Below are 22,859 nucleotides of genomic sequence, written 5' to 3' on the forward strand. Positions count from 1 at the left end.
TCACACAAACATGCAACTCAGAAGGCAGTTGATTTTGGAGCCTGAGATCGAATTGTAAGTTTAAAGGTCATCAGTCATCACTAATTGATAGCAAACATCCTTGGAGGAAACTCACACTTGAGCACTATCAAATGCCTACGATGCATCCAAAACAAAATTAACAGGAAGCTATATTTTTGTGTACTTTATGTATCGTATCTTTACCATTTCATAATTCACTTTGAATACAAGGACTATTCTGTAAGTAGCTAAAGTGCTTGGTGTTGTTAGTCAATGTTGGTCTTATATTTTTTCTATGTACAATATTTGTTTATAGCTTAACATGCTAGTTGGTAAGTAATTATGTTTGAATTTCCTAACTTTTTCACGTGTAACTTTAACAATATGGTTCATATTGTTCATGGGTATATTAACTGAGTGACTTAGATCTCTCATTGGCCTAAAGCCTTTTTCACGTTGTCAAGTGAAGATCAAGAATCCAATGTTCCACTTTTAGGTAACTGATTTCCCACATAGATGCAGCTATATTTTTGTGTACTTATTGTACGGTGAGTTTACCTTATCATAATTTACTTTGAATACAAGGACCAGTTTGTAAGTAGCTAAAGCCCTTGGTGATAGGGGTCAATGTTGGCTAATCTTAATTTGATTGGCCAGTATCTTTGATGCGTTTGGGCGAATTTCTCTCAAGGTCAAACACACACCCATATAACCAATATTTTTGAATATTTACAAATGGTTCACCCAGGACTTAAACCCACATCCTTTGATGGTTAACTCCGATATCGTTAAGCTAACCCCAAATACGAAGAAAAAAAAAAAAAAAAAAAAACATTGAGGCAGATTTTGTGACTAAATTTATTTTGTAGCTTAACATGCTAATTGGTAATTGATTATGTTTAATTTCCTAGCTTTTTCAATTGTATCTTTAACAATATGGTTAATAATCGACATGGTATTAACTATGTGACTTGTATCTATCAGTGGCTCAAAAACATTTTTTTAGTAAAAACGACCAATTCCATGCTTTATTTGTTCATGTTTGTCAAGTAAAGACAAAACTCAATTTGTACCACTTATCATTCTATCTTAATTTGTGCGAGTCTTGTGTTAACACTTTCTTGAGTCACCACCACTCATGACATTATCCTTCCCTTTTCTTTTGCCTACCATTTCTCAAAATGTCACCACAACTTCAATCCTCACAACATTTGAACACACTCATAAAACACTCTGCTCCAACAAGCCTCTGAAAATCGCAACCCAACGACCGCAAGTTTCTAACATTCGTTGTTGGGCTAGACGACAAGTTAGATACGGAGAAGACGACGAAAATGAAACCGACCAAGAATATGGTTACAATGAAGAGATAGCAATGTTGGAATTCTATAGTCAAATTGCCCAAGAAGCACTTTTGGTTAAAGCACTTGTGGATGACCAACCAGTTGAAGTCCTCATTTTCAAGGTTATTTAATTACATATATGATATGATGTTTTCACTTATATTCATGATAAATCCACCATCGTAGTTGCTGTTCAAAAAAAAAAAAAAAAAAAAAAAAAAAAAATCCACCATAGGCATTGTATGATATCCATGAGATTATCACCTAAATGTCTATTTTTTCTAACCTTTTTGACTCGGAACCCATTAAAAAAAAAAGTTGACAATTTGCCCGTGCAAGGCGCAAGGGCGCAAGATGCCTCTTTGCAACCTTGCTCCCCGGTGGATGCAAGGACGCAAGGTGCCTCTTGCTCCCGCATGTTATAATCAATATTTTCTTTCAGGCATTTCATCAAACAACTTACGTGCGCTTACATTTCATCAACAAAAAATACACATACACAATATAATTAATATCAGAAACTATATTTCTTTATTACTTAAAAGATGGCATTCGAATCGACATATGATGAATAAATAAATTGAAATTGGTCGTACTTGCATTCCCATAGTGACACATAGCTTGAGTATGTTAAAGGAGGCATAGCTATTATGGATACGGTTTCGATTGCGCAAACAACACCGCACGTGTATATAACCCCCTAGTTCTGAGGTAACTCCATGGTTATAAGATACCGAGATACATTCAGCATAATCCACAAAAAAATACAGCATAATCAATGTTTTCTTTATTGTATAGGCAGAAATGGAATTAGCACAAAAGCATGTGTTTTAAGTGTATTTTTTTTTTATGAAATGTAAGACGCACGTAAGGTGTTTGATGAAATGCCTGAAAGAAAACATTGATTATGACATGCATGCGGGAGTAAGAGGCACTTTGCGTCCTTGCGTCCCCGGGGAGCAAGGTCACAAGAGGCACCTTGCGTCCTTGCGTCCACCGGGGAGCAAGGTCGCAAAGAGGCATCTTGCGCCCTTGCCCTTGCGTGGGTAAATTGTCAACTTTTATTTTTTATGGATTCTGAGTCAAAATGGTTAGAAAAAATGGGCATTTAGGTGATAATCCCCATCAAATACATGTACATGTACCGTATGATAATGGGGAATTTATCAAAAACGTGAGTGGTAATATCAATACAAATTTTTTATAAGTTTTTTTTGGGATTGTAACTTTTTGAATTAAATTTGTGGATTTTTATGGTGTAGGGATTTTCGTCGAGCTTGAGCTCGGGAACGTCTCCTGATCCAACAAAGAGCATTCTTCCGGCAAGAGCTGTTATAAAAAGTATCGATCGAGTTAAAGGCCCTTTTGATCCATCCAATATTGACTACATAGAAAAGGATTTAACCGTTGAGGCGTTTAAAGAGGTTGTTGAGAAAATAAAATCCATTCAGTCTATTCAATCCAGTTGAGTTAGTAAAGCAATTGTCATTTAATTACCATGTGTAATCTCGAATACTAATGCTTTCGATTATCTAATTTGTTCTTGTGTGCAAATCTGTAGATATAAATTTTGAAATAATTATATTGTGAGTTGATATGTTACTATTGTTAATATAATAGTGTTTGGTTAGTTCATATAAGAAGAAAACATAAGCCAGACCATAAGCAATACCCAGAACAGGGTAAAAAACAGGCAGTATACTCTTGAAAACAGAAACAAAATAGTACACCTTTTATATATTACTATGCAAAGTTTAATCTTCTAAAACACATACAACGCCTATAGGCTTTTGGTAATTCCTAGTACGAAAAAATATATTAATATAATTAAACTACAAGGAACTTGTTAAACCTCAAACATAGAGTACTATTTGATTTGTAGATGATATAAGGTACCCACCTTGTTTGGGTGAATGTAAGTACAATCATGGAATTTCAGAGCTGCAGGCACTGGCGGAAGCAGGATTTTTCTTTTCATATGGGTCGTTTTTTTTTTTTTTTTAAACGTAGCAATTTTTTTGGGCAAAATATGGAGGTTTTTTGGCAAAATTTGAAGGTTCTTGGACCAAATTTGGATGTTTTTGGACAACATTTGAAGGTTTTGGGGCAAAAAAAATCCCCTGGGGGCAAAGTCGAAAAATCTGAATTTTTTTTATACTGAAAATTGCAAATCTACTGCTCCCCCCTTGGCTGCAGGCGCAGCGTTCAAATTTAAATATTCATTAAAAATATGCGCATTTTAGGATATAACATAAGCACATTGTTAGACAATTAAATTCACACACACACATACACACACACATAAAACCGCCCCTGGCTGCAGGCGCAGCGTTCAAATTTAAATATTCATTAAAAATATGCGCATTTTAGGATATGACATAAGCACATTGTTAGACAATTAAATTTCTTTAGTCTCTACCTAAACATAAGTTCTCATCGGTTGAAACTTAAGTAAACAATTATTTTTAGTACATTTCACTTATAAAACATAGAAATCTAAATTAGGATTGTAATTTTCATAGTGATGTCATGGTGCAAGTCTATTTAATTTAAACTACTAAGAATTTGATGCTTCAAAGTTGAAATCAAATGAAGAATTAGCTTAATTTTAGTCCAAACTTCACATAAGTGAAAATTTGAGGACGGACCTTGAAAAGGAGCTAACAACATGTCAAGTGTCTATTTGTAATTTAAATGAAGAACAATCTTCGGATAAACGGAGGGTACAGTGTCTAAAAGACGAAATGTCTGGGATTCGAGATAAACTTAAAACTTTAATCGAAGGATATAAACCTACTCTCACAAAGCTAGAAGCAGAAATCAGTAATTTGAAACATACTGTGTATCTTAAAGAAAGTGAATGTACAGAACTTTTGAAAGAGATTGATAAGTTAAAACTTCATGCATCTTTTTATGAAGAAAAATCTTTAAAACTAGATCAATCTCAACAAACGATTTTCATGTACAAACCAAAGAACATGGACACAGTAGGATCTTATGATAAAGAGGGGTTGGGTTATGAGAATCCCAAGATACTTGAATCCATTAAATCCGAGATTTGTCAATTATATGATGAGGAATTCATTAGACATGGTGTGCCTGAACATATTAAAAAGGTAAAACATGAGGAATTTGAGGAGGAAGATTTAAAACGGAAAAAATCTATTGATCACGAGTTTTCATTAAAATACGCTTTTGTCAATGATGAAGCCTTTCAAAAACCTTCGGTTAAACCAAAGATTGAGGAAGAAATCGAGTTTGATTGTTCTCAATACGAAGAAACAACTCGCAAGAAACGTCCTAATAAATCTTACAAGGCTTCATCTAATTCTTACTTGTAATAGAAATAGATGAGAATAAATCTAAGGATAAGTTTTTAAAACATAAGGTCAAGATTAATACTAAAACAAGTCCTTTCAGGTCAAAATCTCTTTTTTCTCCTACTTCGGTATATGCTTGTAAGAAAGTCAACAAGATTTCTCAAAATGTGCTAAACTCGAACAATAAGAAAACAATTCTCAAAAAGTCACCAGGGAAGAAGGGCAAAACGGGGAAATCAAAATCATTGTCTTTTGATGTCAATAGGAATTCGTTAGATTCTGAACGAACAGAACGAAAGACTTCTCAAAAGAAGTCAATGATAGATGTGAAGTTTACAAGTACTAAATCTCAATTTCCACAAAAGAATTCAAACAAAAATCATTTTCAAATGACAGGTCTAAATTCAGGGGAGGAAATTAAACAAGTTTGGATTCGGAAAACAGATTTAGTCAAAGCAAATATTAGTCTTTCTGAGTCTAAGAATCCAAAACTTGTAAAGAATGTTAAATTTGAATTTGTACCTTGTCATTCTGTATGTAATAAGTCGAGTGTGGAAACTCGAGATCATACTCGTGCTACTTTGAAATCTATTGTGCATGTTTTGAATGGTGATTCTAGATTTTATGTGAAGAATATTTCTGTTGGTTTGGGACCCACTTTTAAATGGGTTCCTAAATCTATGCATTAATCATGTTTGAATGCAGGGGGTTCCAGTATGTGTTTGGATCCTGGATTCAGGGTGTTCTAAACATATGACTGGTGACAAGTCATTGTTGCATAATTATGTAGAACGTTTTCTTGGAACGGTGCGCTTCAGAAATGATCAGGTTGCTGCAATTTTAGGCTATGGTGATGTCATCCAAATGGTATTACTATTAAGCGTGTGTCATATGTTAAGGGTCTAGGACAAAACCTTTTTAGTGTTGCTCAATTTTGTGATAGTGATTTACAAGTTCTTTTTCGTCGTTACTCGTGTAAAGTTCAAACCGAAGACGGTGATGATCTGATTATTGGTGGAAGATCTAATAATCTATACACAATCAATTTGTTCGACGTTACTCCTTCTCAATCATTGTGTCTTGTTTCTAAAGCTTAAGCCTAGAATTCATGGTTGTGGCATCGACGATTCTCTCATTTGAACTTTAAAACCTTGAATAATCTTGTCACTAAAGACTTAGTAGACGGTCTTCCTTTGTTCAAATATGACAAACAACACGAATGTCCTTCTTGCGCGATTGGGAAAATGATGAAGTCATCACACAAATCGAAGACCATTCTAAGCTCTGAAGCTCCATTGCATCTTGTGCATATGGATTTGTGCGGACCGATGAGATGTCAATCAATTAATCATAAGCGTTACATTCTGGTCATTGTCGATGACTGATGTCATGCGAGGTGTACGTGAAATACTATATATTTTTGATACGAAAAGCGATACAAATTACACAAGTTTTAATTATTTATTTACAGATGGGATATACCTAAACCTTGTTACAACACTATAGGCAGTGTACCTAATCGTAGAGTAGTATAGTTTTTAGTAAGTCCGGTTCGTTCCACAGGGAGATGGCTTATTTCACACTATATTTTAAATAACTATATTTGTACAAAATATATATAATAATATATAAAAAGGGGGTTTACCGTTTAATGACCGGTTTGTCGATTTTAAAACTTTAGTCGCAGTTAAAACCTAATGTAAAATATTAAATAAATAAAAGACTTAATTTAAAGCGTAAAGTAAATAACGATAATGAAATTGCGAATAATAAAAGTGCGATAAAATAAAATTACGATAATTAAAAAGTGCGATAATTAAAAGTGCAATTAAATACAATGACAATAAATAAAAATGTGATAATTAGAAGTGCAATTAAATATGAAAATAAAGGAATTATGCTTATTTAAACTCCATAATCATGATGTTTGACGTGTTGATTTTAGTTTATTCCCATGGGTTAATTGTTCTTTGTCCTGGATTATTCAATATGTCCGTCTGGTTTTTGTCCATAACAGTCCATCAGTCATAAATATAAAGTGCGAGTGTCCTCGTCAAATTATCCTTATACCCGAAGTCAAATATTCCAACTAATTGGGGACTTAAACTGTAACAAGGTCTTAATACTTTGTTTAATAATTACACCAGGATATCAACTGCGTGTAATTCAAGGTTTTAATACTTTGTTATCAATTATGCCAAGTGTCCTTGTACATAATTTCACCCCTGTTTTAATAATTCCATAGACTATTAATCCATTCCCGTGTCCGGTTAAATGAACGATTATTCGTACATATAAATATCCCGCCCATCGTGTCCGATCGAGTGTATATGGTTATTTATAGGGACGTCCAATTGTAAATCTTTATATTAAAATTAATAAACTATCATTTAGTTAAACAAATATAAATCCCATTAATAGCCCATAGTCTAATTTTCACAAGTGTCGTTCTTTTGTCCAAACCCCAATTATGGCACAAAGCCCAATTACCCAATTTTAAATATTTTAGCTCAACATCATGATTACTTCATCTTAAATAAGCATAATAATAACTTAGCTACGAGACATTAATTTTAAAAAGGAGAACATCACTTACATTGATTATTTATCGCGTAGCTTTACACGGACAGAATTTCGACTTCAAAACCCGTAAAATAACCTTTACATTACCTAATCTAAACTAATATATATATATATATATATATATATATATATATATATATATATATATATATATATATATATATATATATATATAATATATTATATATATTAAGATACAGAAAGATATAGATATGGTGTAGGTAACTCGGCAGAATGCTCGGCCTTTTATAGGCCAAATCTGATTTTTGCAGCTCCGCGATCGTGGAGGTTTTAGCCTTCACAGCTCCGCGATCGTGGATGACAGGATTCCAGCTCACCAACTTTTGGATTTTTACTTGTCGACATTTTATTTAAAATATATATAATATATAAATAATTTATATAATTATTTAAATATTATATTATATTCTTGTGCATAGTTGACTCATAATTTTTAGTCCGTTGCGTCGGGCGTTGATAGTTGGCTCATGTCCCGGTTCCGGATTTTCGAACGTCCTTTCGTATAATTTAATATCTTGTACTTTGCGTTCCGCAACTTGTAATCTTGTCATTTTTAGACGTTTCTTATCAATAAATTGAACTATTTGAATTGTATCTTGTACATTTGAGCTTTTTGGACGTTTGCGTCTCCAAATCTTCGTTTTCGCCTTTTGTCTTCGCACTTATTTAATATAAACGAATATTACTTGAAAATAGAACATTTGCAACTGAAAACTTTACATATTGGAAGGATATTCCTACTAATTATATGTTCATTTGGAGCACTATCAAATATCCCCACACTTGTATTGCTTGTCCTCAAGCAATACAAAACTTGAAATTAAATCACACGAATCACTTATTTATTCTTCACACTTTATACATCAGTGATTTTGATACGGCGGTATAAACAATGATAGTAACGATGTGGTTTACAGTCCCACGTGACTATAAAAATTTAGATCCTTAAGGAAATTGGATCTTTATGAAAACATTTGATCTTTTGAAATTTCAATCTAGCTTTTACCCTAGATAAGTTTTCCGGAATAACCCTTCACTGGTGTTTTCAAAATATTTTTGTGGGTTTTGTGGGTTTCAGATTTGAAAATTTTAGCTCAACACTTGCGATTTTGTGTTACCCACTTGCTAACCTTGTATTAGGAAAGCAACACGTCCAGTTTACTTGTCCCGTATATTACCTTTCGGCAAACTACCGTCCGATTGTAAAGGAAAGTGATGAACAAGCAACTGTTAAGGCAATGTCTAATGACATGCATTTGATTATGGTCCAAAAACGTGTCGGATGCTATTACTATCCTTTGTAGGAGCAATAGTAAAGATCATCCTATGATTTTTTGGTCTGGCACAAGGTCCTGTCTTCGACCATGCTATGCAACCACCGTTCTTACGGTTGACACCCGATTTGGTTCATATGACCTAATGAATTCCAGGTGAATTCCTAGGATTTTACGTTCAATGGTAATGAACGCATTGAAAATGGGTTTTCAGAAAACAAATCGGTTTTAATTTTGATCAAAATATTTTCTCGTTCAAGCTCAAGTTTAGATATCATCGAATTCTATGAGTTTGTAATTCTCAATCTTTAAGGTCAATCTCAAGGATTGAGTAATATCAGGCTTAAAAGCTGATTTTTAATCTTTAAGGAGAGTATCATTTCTGGGGGTCTGATTCATTAGTCTTATCAAGCTAATTTGCACGGCGCCCTCCCCATTTTACAAGACAGATCCTCTCATGGTTAGGATAATTCTGACCACATGGCGACCCTGTTTGATGCTGAGGTCCGTGGATTTCCTGCTGATTTTAGAGATGACTTTTCTAGATTTTTCGTCAACCTACAGCTGGTCTGGACGACAACTTCTTGACCTAAATCAAGAAGCGCGTGTCTTTTCCGGAAGACTTTACTTCCTTTTAATGATGGAATTGATTCATCGTGTAGATCCATCTATTCTTTCAAAAGTATTACAATAAATCGGGTAAAACAGTTAATTTAGTCCAAAACAAAAGCACCTACAATAACTTTACAGAAACATGTGATAGATAGTTTTTAATTGAATAACTTGGTACATTCTCCCCACACTTGGCTTTTTTCATGCGTCTTTTTATATCTTAATAAATAAATTCAAGCGTTTTAGTTGTTTCTCAATTTATGTCCTCTTTTTAGGGTAACAATAATTTCGGTATTAACACCTAGTTTTTATCGTTCATAAATATGTATAAACATGATTTTGAATTCATTTAGTTGAAATTTTTTTAAAATTTTCTTAAAATTTAGAAAATAAACCAAGTGCAAACCCGAGAGAATTTATAACCCTTTCCCACAATTGAGATCATGCAATGCCCTCATTTGCATGAAATCAGACTATAATTATAAATTCACGAGGGTGATAAGTGTAGAAAAGTGATTAAAAATACCCAGTTTGTAATTACAAAGCTCGTCGAATGATAGATGGCGCGCATCATCGTTCATTCCTTCTTGTTTTCTCACACATGTTTTTCTTCAAAAACGGTTGCTTTTCTGAACTGTTATCTAATATTTGAAAATACGTCTTTTACCCTAACTCATCATGCATTTTTATTAACGAGTTATGCACTAACACGAACCCCTAATTTAACTTTAAGTGGGGTTAGACTTCCCCACACTTAGCTGACGACATGTGAAGTCGGTAGAATAAGTTTCACGAATTAAAATAGTGAGCCACTTATTTACATTTCGGGTGGTGTATAATATATCAATGGGTTTAATGTTTAGAACCACCCGATCGTCACTACTTAATTCTTTTTTAAGTGTAGCTTTTAGTAAATGGATATGTCTCTTTTCTGGTTCTTGATCAAATGGATCGTTATACACCGACATACATATTTCTATAGGGTGGACAATTCCTAATATTTCCTTCCGTTTATTCTCTGGATCAAAGTTTTCACCTCTATTACCCAATTGGGTGAAATCCGAGGTGTCATTATCTATTACAGCTCGTAGTTCATCTTCGGTAGATGACTCGTCTATTGAGAATATTGGGTTGGAAGGTTGTGGAATGGTGAATTTCGGGATCGAAGCAAATTCTTCTTCATTAATGGTACTTATCGGTCCCACCATTTTGGTCTCGGGGGTAAAATTTTCAACGTTATCATTTTTTCAAGAGTACCAATTTGTCACCCTTACTTCTTCTTCTTCATCCATTGATGGATCGTTGATTTCGTCGGTAGAGGCTAATGTGTCGATATGTTGTGAAATTGGTAAAGCTGAATAAAATAATTGGTGATTTCGGAGCTCTCGAATTCATCAAAATTCGATGATATGAGATTTTCTTGCACAATACTCCTCAGATCAACAGGTGTGTAATCTGATAGAGTTTCAGCTTGCTGATTTATAAACTCTCTTATTTGTTCATTTTGAGCATCGAGTTCTTCGAGTTTGATTTTCATATTGTCTAAAAGATTTTCAGACACATAATGTTCCTCGTCTTCTGGTTGTTGAGTTTGGATATATTCTTGGGAATAATCCCAATTTGAATTGTATTCTTCATAATCATTCCATTCAGGTTCTATGGGTGCATAATTTTCCATAGGAACGTAATAATAACATTCCCATGTTGAGTGATAATCTCCATAAATTTCACAACCAGTTATTGTTTCGTCATTCGTGATCCAAGATTGACCGAACGAATTGTCATCAACATCCGTTTGAGAGTATTGATTAAATTGATTTCGGATGTCATAAAGAGTTTCCAAAATATTCTCGAGATTTTCCATAATGCGCTTATTACCAAATTTTAGCTACAATGTGGTGCATTTACTTAATTATCCTATTAGTTATAAAAATAAAAATTATATAAGTTATCAAATTAATAGACTTTTCTGCTTTTGCCCACGTTTCGAATAGCCAATAGATGCAGCAGGGAGCCAGAACCCTTTAAATCGGAAGCTCACAACTCAGCCACTAACAAATCCAACAATTACTACGAAGCAGAAAATTTGGATGTCAATCAATTTAACCGCCTAAAATAATTTTTCGTTTTGAATTATTAGAGAAGAAATAGAGAAAATTCTAAGTCCTAAAAACTAGAGTGGCGAGAAATAAGAAAGAAAAAGAGCGCGTCGAAAAATGTTGAAAAATAAAAGGCGTCGAAAAATAGAAAGTAGCGCGTCGTAACTTCAAAAGGCACTAAAAACTAATAATTAAAAGTTGCGTCTAAAAATATTAAAACTTAAAAGGAATTCTATATCCCAAATGGCAATAACTTAAAAAGGTACTAAAAACTTAGAACGGCGTCGCAAAATTCTAAAGCACCTAAATCTTAGTCTAAAGAAAAAGCACTTAAAGGATTTTACGGCAAAGCCTAAAAATCTAGAAATAAAAATAACTACGGCAAAAAACTATATCTTAAAACTAAATACGAGCGAAAAATACAAAAATTACGCTAAAACAAATAAAAAGGTACAAAATATAAAAATAATCTTAAAGTTGTAAGAAGTACAATTTTTATAAAAATACTATTTTTATATTATTTATTTTATAAAAGTGTTAATTTTATAATTTAATAAAACTAAATAAACTAAATATACAAATTAAATAAAAACTAAATTAACTAATTAAATAAATAAAACCTATTTAGGGTTTAAATAATAATAATAATAATAAACTCCGTAATTAATGCGAAAATAGGGTTTCTGTCAGGCGCGTCAGGGCGGCTCCGCGAGTGCGGATGTCTGCTGTCCAAAAACTCCGCGACTGCGGATGTGTTTTAAACGCGTTTTTTTTTTACATTGTTTTTCTAAAAATTATATATAAATATATTTATAAAAATATAAATTAAAAATATAGCGTTTCGCCGAGTCCCCGGCAGCGGCGCCAAAAACTTGATGTCATGCGAGGTGTACATGAAATACTATATATTTTTGATACGAAAAGCGATACAAATTACACAAGTTTTAATTATTTATTTACAGATGGGATATACCTAAACCTTGCTACAACACTATAGGCAGTGTACCTAATCGTAGAGTAGTATAGTTTTTAGTAAGTCCGGTTCGTTCCACAGGGAGATGGCTTATTTCACACTATATTTTAAATAACTATATTTGTACAAAATATATATAATAATATATAAAAAGGGGGTTTACCGTTTAATGACCGGTTTGTCGATTTTAAAACTTTAGTCGCAGTTAAAACCTAATGTAAAATATTAAATAAATAAAAGACTTAATTTAAAGCGTAAAGTAAATAACAATAATGAAATTGCGAATAATAAAAGTGCGATAAAATAAAATTACGATAATTAAAAAGTGCGATAATTAAAAGTGCAATTAAATACAATGACAATAAATAAAAATGTGATAATTAGAAGTGCAATTAAATATGAAAATAAAGGAATTATGCTTATTTAAACTTCCATAATCATGATGTTTGACGTGTTGATTTTAGTTTATTCCCATGGGTTAATTATTCTTTGTCCTGGATTATTCAATATGTCCGTCTGGTTTTTGTCCATAACAGTCCATCAGTCATAAATATAAAGTGCGAGTGTCCTCGTCAAATTATCCTTATACCCGAAGTCAAATATTCCAGCTAATTGGAGACTTAAACTGTAACAAGGTCTTAATACTTTGTTTAATAATTATAGCAGGATATCGACTGCGTGTAATCCAAGGTTTTAATACTTTGTTATCAATTATGCCAAGTGTCCTTGTACATAATTTCACCCCTGTTTTAATAATTCCATAGACTATTAATCCATTCCCGTGTCCGGTTAAATGAACGATTATTCGTACATATAAATATCCCGCCCATCGTGTCCGATCAAGTGTATATGGTTATTTATAGGGACGTCCAATTGTAAATCTTTATATTAAAATTAATAAACTATCATTTAGTTAAACAAATATAAAGCCCATTAATAGCCCATAGTCTAATTTCCACAAGTGTCGTTCTTTTGTCCAAACTCCAATTATGGTACAAAGCCCAATTACCCAATTTTAAATATTTTAGCTCAACATCATGATTACTTCGTCTTAAATAAGCATAATAATAACTTAGCTACGAGACATTAATTTTAAAAAGGAGAACATAACTTACATTGATTATTTATCGCGTAGCTTTACACGGACAGAATTTCGACTTCAAAACCCGTAAAATAACCTTTACATTACCTAATCTAAACTAATATACAACTAAACTAATATATTATATATATATATATATATATATATATATATATATATATATATATATATATATATATATATATATATATATATATATATATTAAGATACAGAAAGATATAGATATGGTGTAGGTAACTCGGCAGAATGCTCGGCCTTTTATAGGCCAAATCTGATTTTTGCAGCTACGTGATCGTGGAGGTTTTAGCCTTCACAGCTCCGCGATCGTGGAGGACAGGATTCCAGCTCACCAACTTTTGGATTTTTACTTGTCGACGTTTTATTTAAAATATATATAATATATAAATAATTTATATAATTATTTAAATATTATATTATATTCTTGTGCATAGTTGACTCATAATTTTTAGTCCGTTGCGTCGGGCATTGATAGTTGGCTCATGTCCCGGTTTCGGATTTTCGAAGGTCCTTTCGTATAATTTAATATCTTGTACTTTGCGTTCCGCAACTTGTACTCTTGTCATTTTTAGACGTTTCTTATCAATAAATTGAACCATTTGAATTGTATCTTGTACATTTGAGCTTTTTGGACGTTCGCGTCTTCAAATCTTCGTTTTCGCCTTTTGTCTTCGCACTTATTTAATATAAACGAATATTACTTGAAAATAGAACATTTGCAACTGAAAACTTTACATATTGGAAGGATATTGCTACTAATTATATGTTCATTTGGAGTACTATCAATGACTATTCGAGATACACTTGGGTTTATTTTCTAAGAAGTAAAGATGAAACTTCCCAAGTCATTATTGACTTCATTAAACAAATCCAAGTAAATCTTCAAACTATCTTTCGAGTTTTATGAACTGACAATGGAACTGAGTTCAAAAACTCTATTCTAGATTCTTATCTTAAGTCAGTAGGTATTACTCATCAATTCTCTGCCGTTCGGACACCTCAACAGAATGGGGTTATTGAACGAAGAAATTGTACGTTAGTAGAAGTGGCTAGGACTATGTTGTCATATGCTAAGCTACCTCCTTTCCTATGGGCAGAGGCTGTGAATACAGCTTGCTATACGCAAAATCGCTCTCTGATTAACTAACTTTTTTCAAAACTCCCTACGAAGTCATAAACAAACGAAAGCCAAATGTGAAACATTTTCATATTTTTGGTTGTATTTGTTATTTTCTTAATGATCGAGATAATATAAGGAAATTCGATGTTCATGGTGATCAAGGAATTTTCATTGGCTACGCGAAGGACAAAAAGGCATTTCGAGTGTACAACCGACGTACAAAACTTATCACCGAGAGTATCAATGTGAAGTTTGATGAACTTTCAGGAATGGTACTTGAACAACATGGTTTAAGTCCCGGTCTTCAAGTTCCAAAAGTTTCTTCGTCAAATTCTTCTAATGATTCTCAACCACTTCATCCTTCTTCTGAAGATCTTAATCTATTATTTGATAACTTCTTCCGAGAGCCATCTTCACAAGGATCAACTGCAAATCCAGCACAATCTATAACGATTGAGGAGCCAAGTGTTATGAATGGAGAATCTTCAACTTCTGTTTCGGGAAACATTCCAATTCTTGATGATCCTCAACCTGGAATATCAACAGAATCCTCTCCTTCCATCCCAATTTTACCTAATCAAGTTCCTGAGATTGAAACCTCTTCTTCATCTCGTGTTTTAGCTACTAATTCTCCAAACTCAAACAATGTGCAATCATCATTTGAATCAGTTGAACATGTCACACCATCCACGTATGTTGATGACTCTATGAATGACGTTCACATTGAACATCCTCCTCATGAGCGTAAATGAACCATCATGAAAAGTCATCCATCATCTCTTATCATTGGTGATCCATCAGCTCCAATGAAGACAAAAAGAGCAACTGCAAATGAATGCTTATTTGCCAATTTCTTAAGTGTCGTAGAACCAAAGAAAGTATCTGATGCTCTTCAAGACCCCAACTGGGCAAAAGCGATGCAAGAAGAGTTAAACCAGTTTGAGCGTCTAGAAGTGTGGGAACTAGTACCTGAACCTGAGAATAGCAATGTCATAGATACCAAATGGATTTTCAAGAATAAGCGTGATGAAAATGGTGTCATTGTACGTAATAAAGCTAGACTAGTTGCGAAGGGGTACTCACAATAGGAAGGAATAGATTATGACGAAATGTTTGCCCCCATAGCTAGGATAGAAGCTATTAGGATGTTCTTAGCTTTTGCTGCCTATAAGAATCTCATAGTTTATCAAATGGATGTACAAGCTGCTTTCCTTAACGGTCAGTTAAAGGAAGAAGTATATGTCTATCAACCCGAAGGGTTTGTGATCAAAAATGTTCGAATGATGTTTACTTGTTGAAGAAAGCATTATATGGCCTTAAGCAAGCTCCTAGAGCATGGTATGATGCACTTACCTCATTTTTGATCAAGTCTGGTTTCTACAAAGGTACGATTGATACTATCTTGTTTATTAAAAGGCATGGTGATGATATAATGTTGATTCAAATTTATGTTGACGACATAATTTTGGGCTCAACAAATCAAAAACATTGCGATCGATTTGCTGCATTAATGTCAAAACATTTTAAAATGAGTATGATGGGTACATTAAAATTCTTTTTAGGTTTACAAGTTCGACAACTTCCAAGTGGAATTTTCATAAATCAGTCGAAATACATTTTGGATATTTTAAAGAAATTCGAACTTGAGTCATGTCAATCCATTGGTACTCCGATGGAAACTCATACAAAGTTGAATGCCGATTTAAATGGAAAATCTGTCAACTCAACTAAATATTGCAGCATGATCGGATCGCTAATGTATTTAACTTCAAGTCGTCCCGATATTATGTTTGCCACTTGCTTGTGTGCACGTTATCAGTCTAACCCAAAAGAATCACATTATCAGGCTGTTAAACGTATTTTCAGATACCTTAAAGGTACTGTGAATTTAGGTCTATGGTACCCAAAAGACACTGGTTTGAATTAGTTGCCTATTCTGAAGCAGACCATGGGGGTTGTAAACTTGACCGAAAAAGTACCTCTGGGAGTGTACAATCGTTGAGAAATAGACTTGTTAGTTAGTTATCCAAGAAGCAACTCTGTGTTTCATTTTCTACAGCTGAAGCTGAATATGTAGCGATTGCTAGTTGTTGCTCTCAAGTTCTTTGGATGAAAACATAACTAACTAATAATGGGTTTAATTTTGATAAAATCCCAATATATTGCGACTCTAAGAGTGCCATTGCTATTTCATGTAATCCTGTTCAGCACATGAAAACAAAACACATAGATGTTCGCTACCACTTTATAAAAGACCACGTAGAAAAAGGAAACATAGAACTGTATTTCGTTCCTACAGAATATCAACTTGCTGATATGTTTACGAAAGCGTTAGATGAGAAACGTCTTGATTTCTTACAATCAAAAATCGGCATGTTGGACTTACCAGAACAAGAGGAACCATAATGCATAGTATATCTTTTCTACATGTTGTTTTTCATTTTAGCAGGCGTTCATGGTTTGAGGGGGAGCTTATATTCTTAATGTTCGGAAGATTTTTAGCTCAGAATGCATACTTTGAGACATTGGTGATAAGTTTCTTAATAATGGCTTCTGTATACTTTTAAACATAACCCGATCTTAAAATGTTTCCTAGAATGGAAAAGTTTGTGAATATTTTGGTTTATTTTCGAAAATCAAAACTTAAAAATATGTTTTGTTATTCTTAAAAGTTGAAAACCAAAAATATTTTGCTTTATTTGACTATGGCTTTTGTACACATAACAGTGCAAAACCCGTTCTTTAGTGTTTTTCTCGCAGGCTGAATCGTCAATTCATCAGTTATCGAGGTGTTATGAAAACAAGCGAACCAACCTTGTTTCAAGGGGGAGTGAAAATGTCAAAATCTACCCTCCTAACATGTAAATGTTGAGGGGGAGTAGGTTATATTATCTTATCTTCAAAATCAATTAACAAAGGTGTAAAGTCACCTCAAAAGGAAGTAAAGTCTTCCGCTAAGACACAATTGTCTGACTTAAGTCAGAAGTTGTAGTTCAGAATGGCCGAAGGGGTTTCGAAAAATCTTGAAAAGGAACCCTGCGTATCGGCTTGAAGACCTCCTAACGACCCTCATTAAATTGATGGGGTTGCGCCTCAACATCAAATAGGGCCTGGAGGTCAAACTTATCTTGATGAGGGAGATCTGTTTCGTCCAATGGAGAGGCAATATGATACTACTTCGGTAGATTTATGAAAGGACCCGTTCATATACATTATAAATGATTCACAATAGTTGATTACATCGCGAGGTATTTGACCTCTATATGATACATTTTACAAACATTGCATTCGTTTTTAAAAGACAAACTTTCTTTACAACGAAAGTTGATGGCATGCACACCATTTCATAATACATCTAACTATAATTGGCTTAATAATAATCTTGATGAACTCAATGACTCGAATGAAACGTCTTTCATAATATGCCATGAATGACTCCAAGTAATATCCTTAAAATGAGCTAATGCACAGCGGAAGATTTCTTTAATACCTAAGAATAAACATGCTTTAAAGTGTCAACCAAAAGGTTGGTGAGTTCACAGGTTTATCATAACAATCATTTCAATATATTAATAGACCACAAGATTTCCGTTTATAAATATATGTACACTCGCAAGTGTATAAAAGTATTCTATAAGTTGTAGGCACCCGGTAACAAGCCTTAACGTTCATGTTTTACCCTCTGAAGTACACCAGATCAGGTGTGTTTAAAATAACCTCGAAGTACTAAAGCATCCCATAGTCAGGATGGGGTTTGTTAGGCCCAATAGATCTATCTTTAGGATTCGCGCCTACCGTACATAGACAAGTAGTTTAATGTTACCAAGCTAAGGGTATATTTCTGGTTTAAACCCACGTAGAATTAGTTTTAGTACTTGTGCCTATTTCGTAAAACATTTATAAAAACAGCGCATGTATTCTCAGTCCCAAAAATATATATAAAAGGGAGCAAATGAAACTCACAATACTGTATTTCGTAGTAAAAATACATATAACGTCATTTAATAAGTGCAAGGTTGGCCTCGGATTCACGAACGTATCAATATTGAGATTCAATATTGCAGGAAAGTACGTAGACGCAACGGAGATGATAAACACTAGATTGACATCACGAGCATACCCATGAACCATACCCATCACCTCCATAGCTATAACCCATAATTTCCTTAGCTTCGACTCATTCAAAAAAACTATTTTGAAATCACTCGGACAGCACTCCGTCGTAATATTTTATGTATACTAATAATATCTTGAAATAATACAGAGCATATATATATATATATATATATATATATATATATATATATATATATATATATATATATATATATATATATATAATTATCAATTGAGAGAGTTTAGAGAAATATATTTTCAAGTTTCTATGAAATAATGTAACCTATTGAATTCTATTTATAATAGATTTTTGAATTATAAAAGTGAATTATTAAAGTATGAATTATTAAAGTGAATTATTAAAGTATAAATTATTAAAGTATGAATTATTAAAGTGAATTATTAAAGTATGAATTATTAAAGTGAATTATTAAAGTATGAATTATTAAAGTGAATTATTAAAGTATGAATTATTAAAGTGAATTATTAAAGTATGAATTATTAAAGTTAAAGTAAAGTAAAAGTAAAGTAAAGGTAAAGTTAAAGTATAGTAAAAGTATAAAAAACTATGTATGTATAATACGCGTATAAATATATATAATATTAATTTAAATCGTTATATATATTTAATGAAATAAAATATAAATATCGTTATATTTATTATACTGGTTAAGTAATGAGTTGTCAAAAGTGATTCTAGATATTTATAAAAGTTATATACGTTTTAATAATAAAGTTCTTTTTAAACTGAAAACGTCTTTGTACGTTTGAAAATAGATTAATAGAATATTATGGAAAACAATTCTCCACTAACTTTTGTCTAACTTTCGTAAATGACACTTTTTGTTTTTATTTATAAATAGCTTTACAAATTATTCTGAATATCGTTAAGAGGAATAGATTTTCTCAAATCATAGTGGACCTCTCAACAGAGACTTGTAATCATAATTCAATGTTTCTGATAATTCAATCATTTAATATATTTTTTTTTCGTCGAAAATCATATTGAAACAAATACGTTCGTGTAAAGTATTATACGTTTAATACTTTATTAATATTCTCAAGTTATAATATATATATACATATACATATCTATTTATATATAACGGTTCGTGAATCGTCGGAATTTGGTCGAGGTTATAATGAATGTATGAACACAGTTTAAAATTCTTGAGATTTAACTTAACAAACTTTGCTTATCGTGTCTGAATAATATAAAGATTAAAGTTTAAATTTGGTCGGAAATTTCCGGGTCGTCACAGTACCTACCCGTTAAAGAAATTTCGTCCCCGAAATTTGATAGAGGTCGTCATGACTAACAATGAGAATGTTATTATAACGATTATATAGTTTTATCATGTTCAAGAAGAATGGATAAAATAATTCGATTACTCGAAGCGTATGAGTGAAGTTATCGTAAATGAATGAAATAAGATAATAGTGATTCGTCGTATCTTTTGACGTCATCACGATTGATCTCCGAAAAGAAAATCTTTGTAATCTATATTGGATTTGATTATTCGGCGATTAAGGAAATTATGATCCTCTTCGAATTAATGAAATAATCCATTTTGATTTCTCTGTCGGATATTTCACTATAAATCCACCTCATTTGTTTTCTTACAACTCACACCTTCTCAACTCATATTTTAAAGTATTTGTCAATATGCTTCATCCAGTGCTGATTCTTGATATACTCCTCACTTTCATATCTGTCGCTCTTCTTTTTCATCTGCCTCCGGAAGAATCTATTTACTTCTACTATACTCTTGGTTTTATAGTGTTTTTAGTTCTCCCGTGTCTTTATATTGCTATATGCATTGATAAATACGGTTTGTGATTTCTGGGTTGTTGTTGGGTTTTATATCTTCCCTTATATTTCAAAGTCCTTGCTTCTTCTAAAATCATTGTCATCCATAGTTAATGCTCTCTTCTATTTTCTATGATTTATACTCCCATTTCTAGTTCGGAGCTTTGTCCTTCCGTTTCTTCTTCTTGCGATTAAGCACCGCTTGTAATGGTCCAGAATTCGCAGATATAAATTTCGGAATGAACATTGTTAATGTTCTAGGAAGGAAATTGTAATGACACGATCTTGACTTGTCAAATTACCAGAATACCTCGGAAAAGGCCGAATCATCAAGAAATATTTTCTTGATATTTAGAGATCAAAGAGAATACAAGAGTCGTGTAACATAGCACATGATGACGTTATGATCTGTGAATCATCATGTTTCACTTAGAAACTCAGCATGAATTACTGTAATATAATCACGTTGATCAAGTGTCATTATATTATACTAACTCATGCTTCAGCTCCCAACACTTCTTCAAGAATATTCCTATTTTAAACTCGAATGTTTCAGAATTTAGAAACTAAAATAGTTTCTTTTATGATATAATACAGATAGCGCGAAGAGGTAAATGAATTCAGATAAGAATAATTATAAAAATATCTTCAGAAGTATGGATGATATTTATAATGAAAGATACGACGATATCTTAGAATGTCTAATATCAGAGGATGATGAAGGATATTGTCCGCAAAGGTTTAGAGTCAGGAGCAAGGTATTCGTTAATGACTTCAGCAAGTACTGAATCATTAGGATTCTTTGAAGGCAGGTTCAGCCTTTGTGATTTGTCCACAGCCTCATTCATACTTTGCTCAATCCGTTTTCCAGTTCCAAAGCTTCTCTTTTTCTGAGCTTTGCCAATATACTATCCTTTATCATCCAACTTTTTACTGTTAAGGTCGTTTACAGTTTTTGCTACTTCATCAGCATTTTTCAAAATTTCGAGAACTGGTTCGCAGTTTAGGGTGTTTTTCAGAAATTTCTCATTCAAAGAATGTAAGTCTTGGAGGTAGACGTTGTGTGTATATGTAATTGTTGATGTAGACATGCTACGAGGTTTCAAAATACTGATTGCTGATTCTCAATAATTGGTATGGCAATTCTTGTTATAAGGTACGAATGAGTATATGATAGGGTTTCGATAATTATAATGATTTTTTTTTTTGGAAAGTCAAAGATCAATGAAGTTGTTGGTAAGTTTATTGCTAATGTGGTGAATATAAACGATTCCCCGGTAACGTTGGCGAAAGGGCAACGTATCTATCGAGGTTATAATAAGACTGTTTTGATTGAGAAGTCGAAGATGACTTGCTGGAGCTGTGACAAAACTGTCTATTTTGAAACGGAATTGAAAAGTTATTTTAGCTAGTAAATGCCAAAGGGTCTAACACGGATACGTGTCGAACTATGACTTGGGTTTTGAGAGTTTTTCAGGTGTATAACTGTGGGTAACATGTGGTTGGATCATCATCTCGATTGTTCCGTAGTTGAAGTGTCTTCAGGAATTTCGAAGGGTTTGAGTACATATTGTAATCGTTAATACATATGATGTTCTAACACAGTTTTGAAGTCAAAGTATAGCTTTGAAAGATATAGGAATCTAAGAGTGATGATACTGGTTATATTTCGACTTGAATTATGCGATTTCAAAATCAGAATATGTAATTGAATTTGAATGAGTATGATTGTTTTGATTTATATGAAAGAATGGATATTGTTGTGAAAGTAGGGAGTATAGTTGATGATTGCTGAATCAGTTTCGAAAAATGTAATATATTAATTGTGAATTTATATATCTCTCGGGTATTACCTACCCGTTAAAAAAATTTTCACAATTAATATTTTGTACAAAAGAAGTTTATTACAGTCTTTATGAAAATATATGTGTATATTTTCTTTAGATGTAATATAGATTTAGTGAGTTAATATTAAATTAAACTCATTTGTTTTATGGTTGGAACTAGAATTGAGTAATCCCTAAAACTTTATAAATTGCATAAGTATTTCTTCAATAATATTGAAATTATGAATCATTACTTTGTTATTTGTTGGTTTTAGTGAAATTCTTGTGAACTTCGCAAGGTACGAATGATGTTATTTGAAAAGTTTCGAGTACATCGATGATGAAAGCGTAAAATCAAACATATATTCGAATAATACACTTGATTTATTATAAATTGGATTTTTTATTGAATTGAGACAGAGATTGTAATTAACGATGGTTAAGTTGCGGACGAAGGACGTACATCATTGCATATTTGTAATATGAATTAACTGAGTAGTTAAGATTCACACATAATAGCTTAGTACGGGAAGATTTATTATGGTTTTAAAATTTATACATATAAAATATACATATAAATCTTTCGATTGGAAATGAGTTAATACTTCATAACTCGTTGATACAATATATTTGTTGTTGAT

The 22,859-nt window shown here is 32.6% G+C and overlaps 1 protein-coding gene across 1 annotated transcript; it reads left to right on the forward strand.

Moving 5' to 3' along the window:
- Positions 1-1,096: 1,096 nt before the first annotated feature.
- Positions 1,097-2,917, forward strand: LOC139858707 (uncharacterized). Its single transcript, XM_071847543.1, has 2 exons — positions 1,097-1,465; positions 2,606-2,917. The coding sequence occupies exons 1-2, from the start codon at positions 1,139-1,141 to the stop codon at positions 2,810-2,812; spliced, it is 534 nt and encodes a 177-aa protein (XP_071703644.1). The 5' UTR covers positions 1,097-1,138; the 3' UTR covers positions 2,813-2,917.
- The last annotated feature ends 19,942 nt before the right edge of the window (positions 2,918-22,859 follow it).

Source organism: Rutidosis leptorrhynchoides, chromosome 7, assembly GCF_046630445.1.
Source record: "Rutidosis leptorrhynchoides isolate AG116_Rl617_1_P2 chromosome 7, CSIRO_AGI_Rlap_v1, whole genome shotgun sequence".
Lineage (NCBI taxonomy): Eukaryota > Viridiplantae > Streptophyta > Magnoliopsida > Asterales > Asteraceae > Rutidosis > Rutidosis leptorrhynchoides.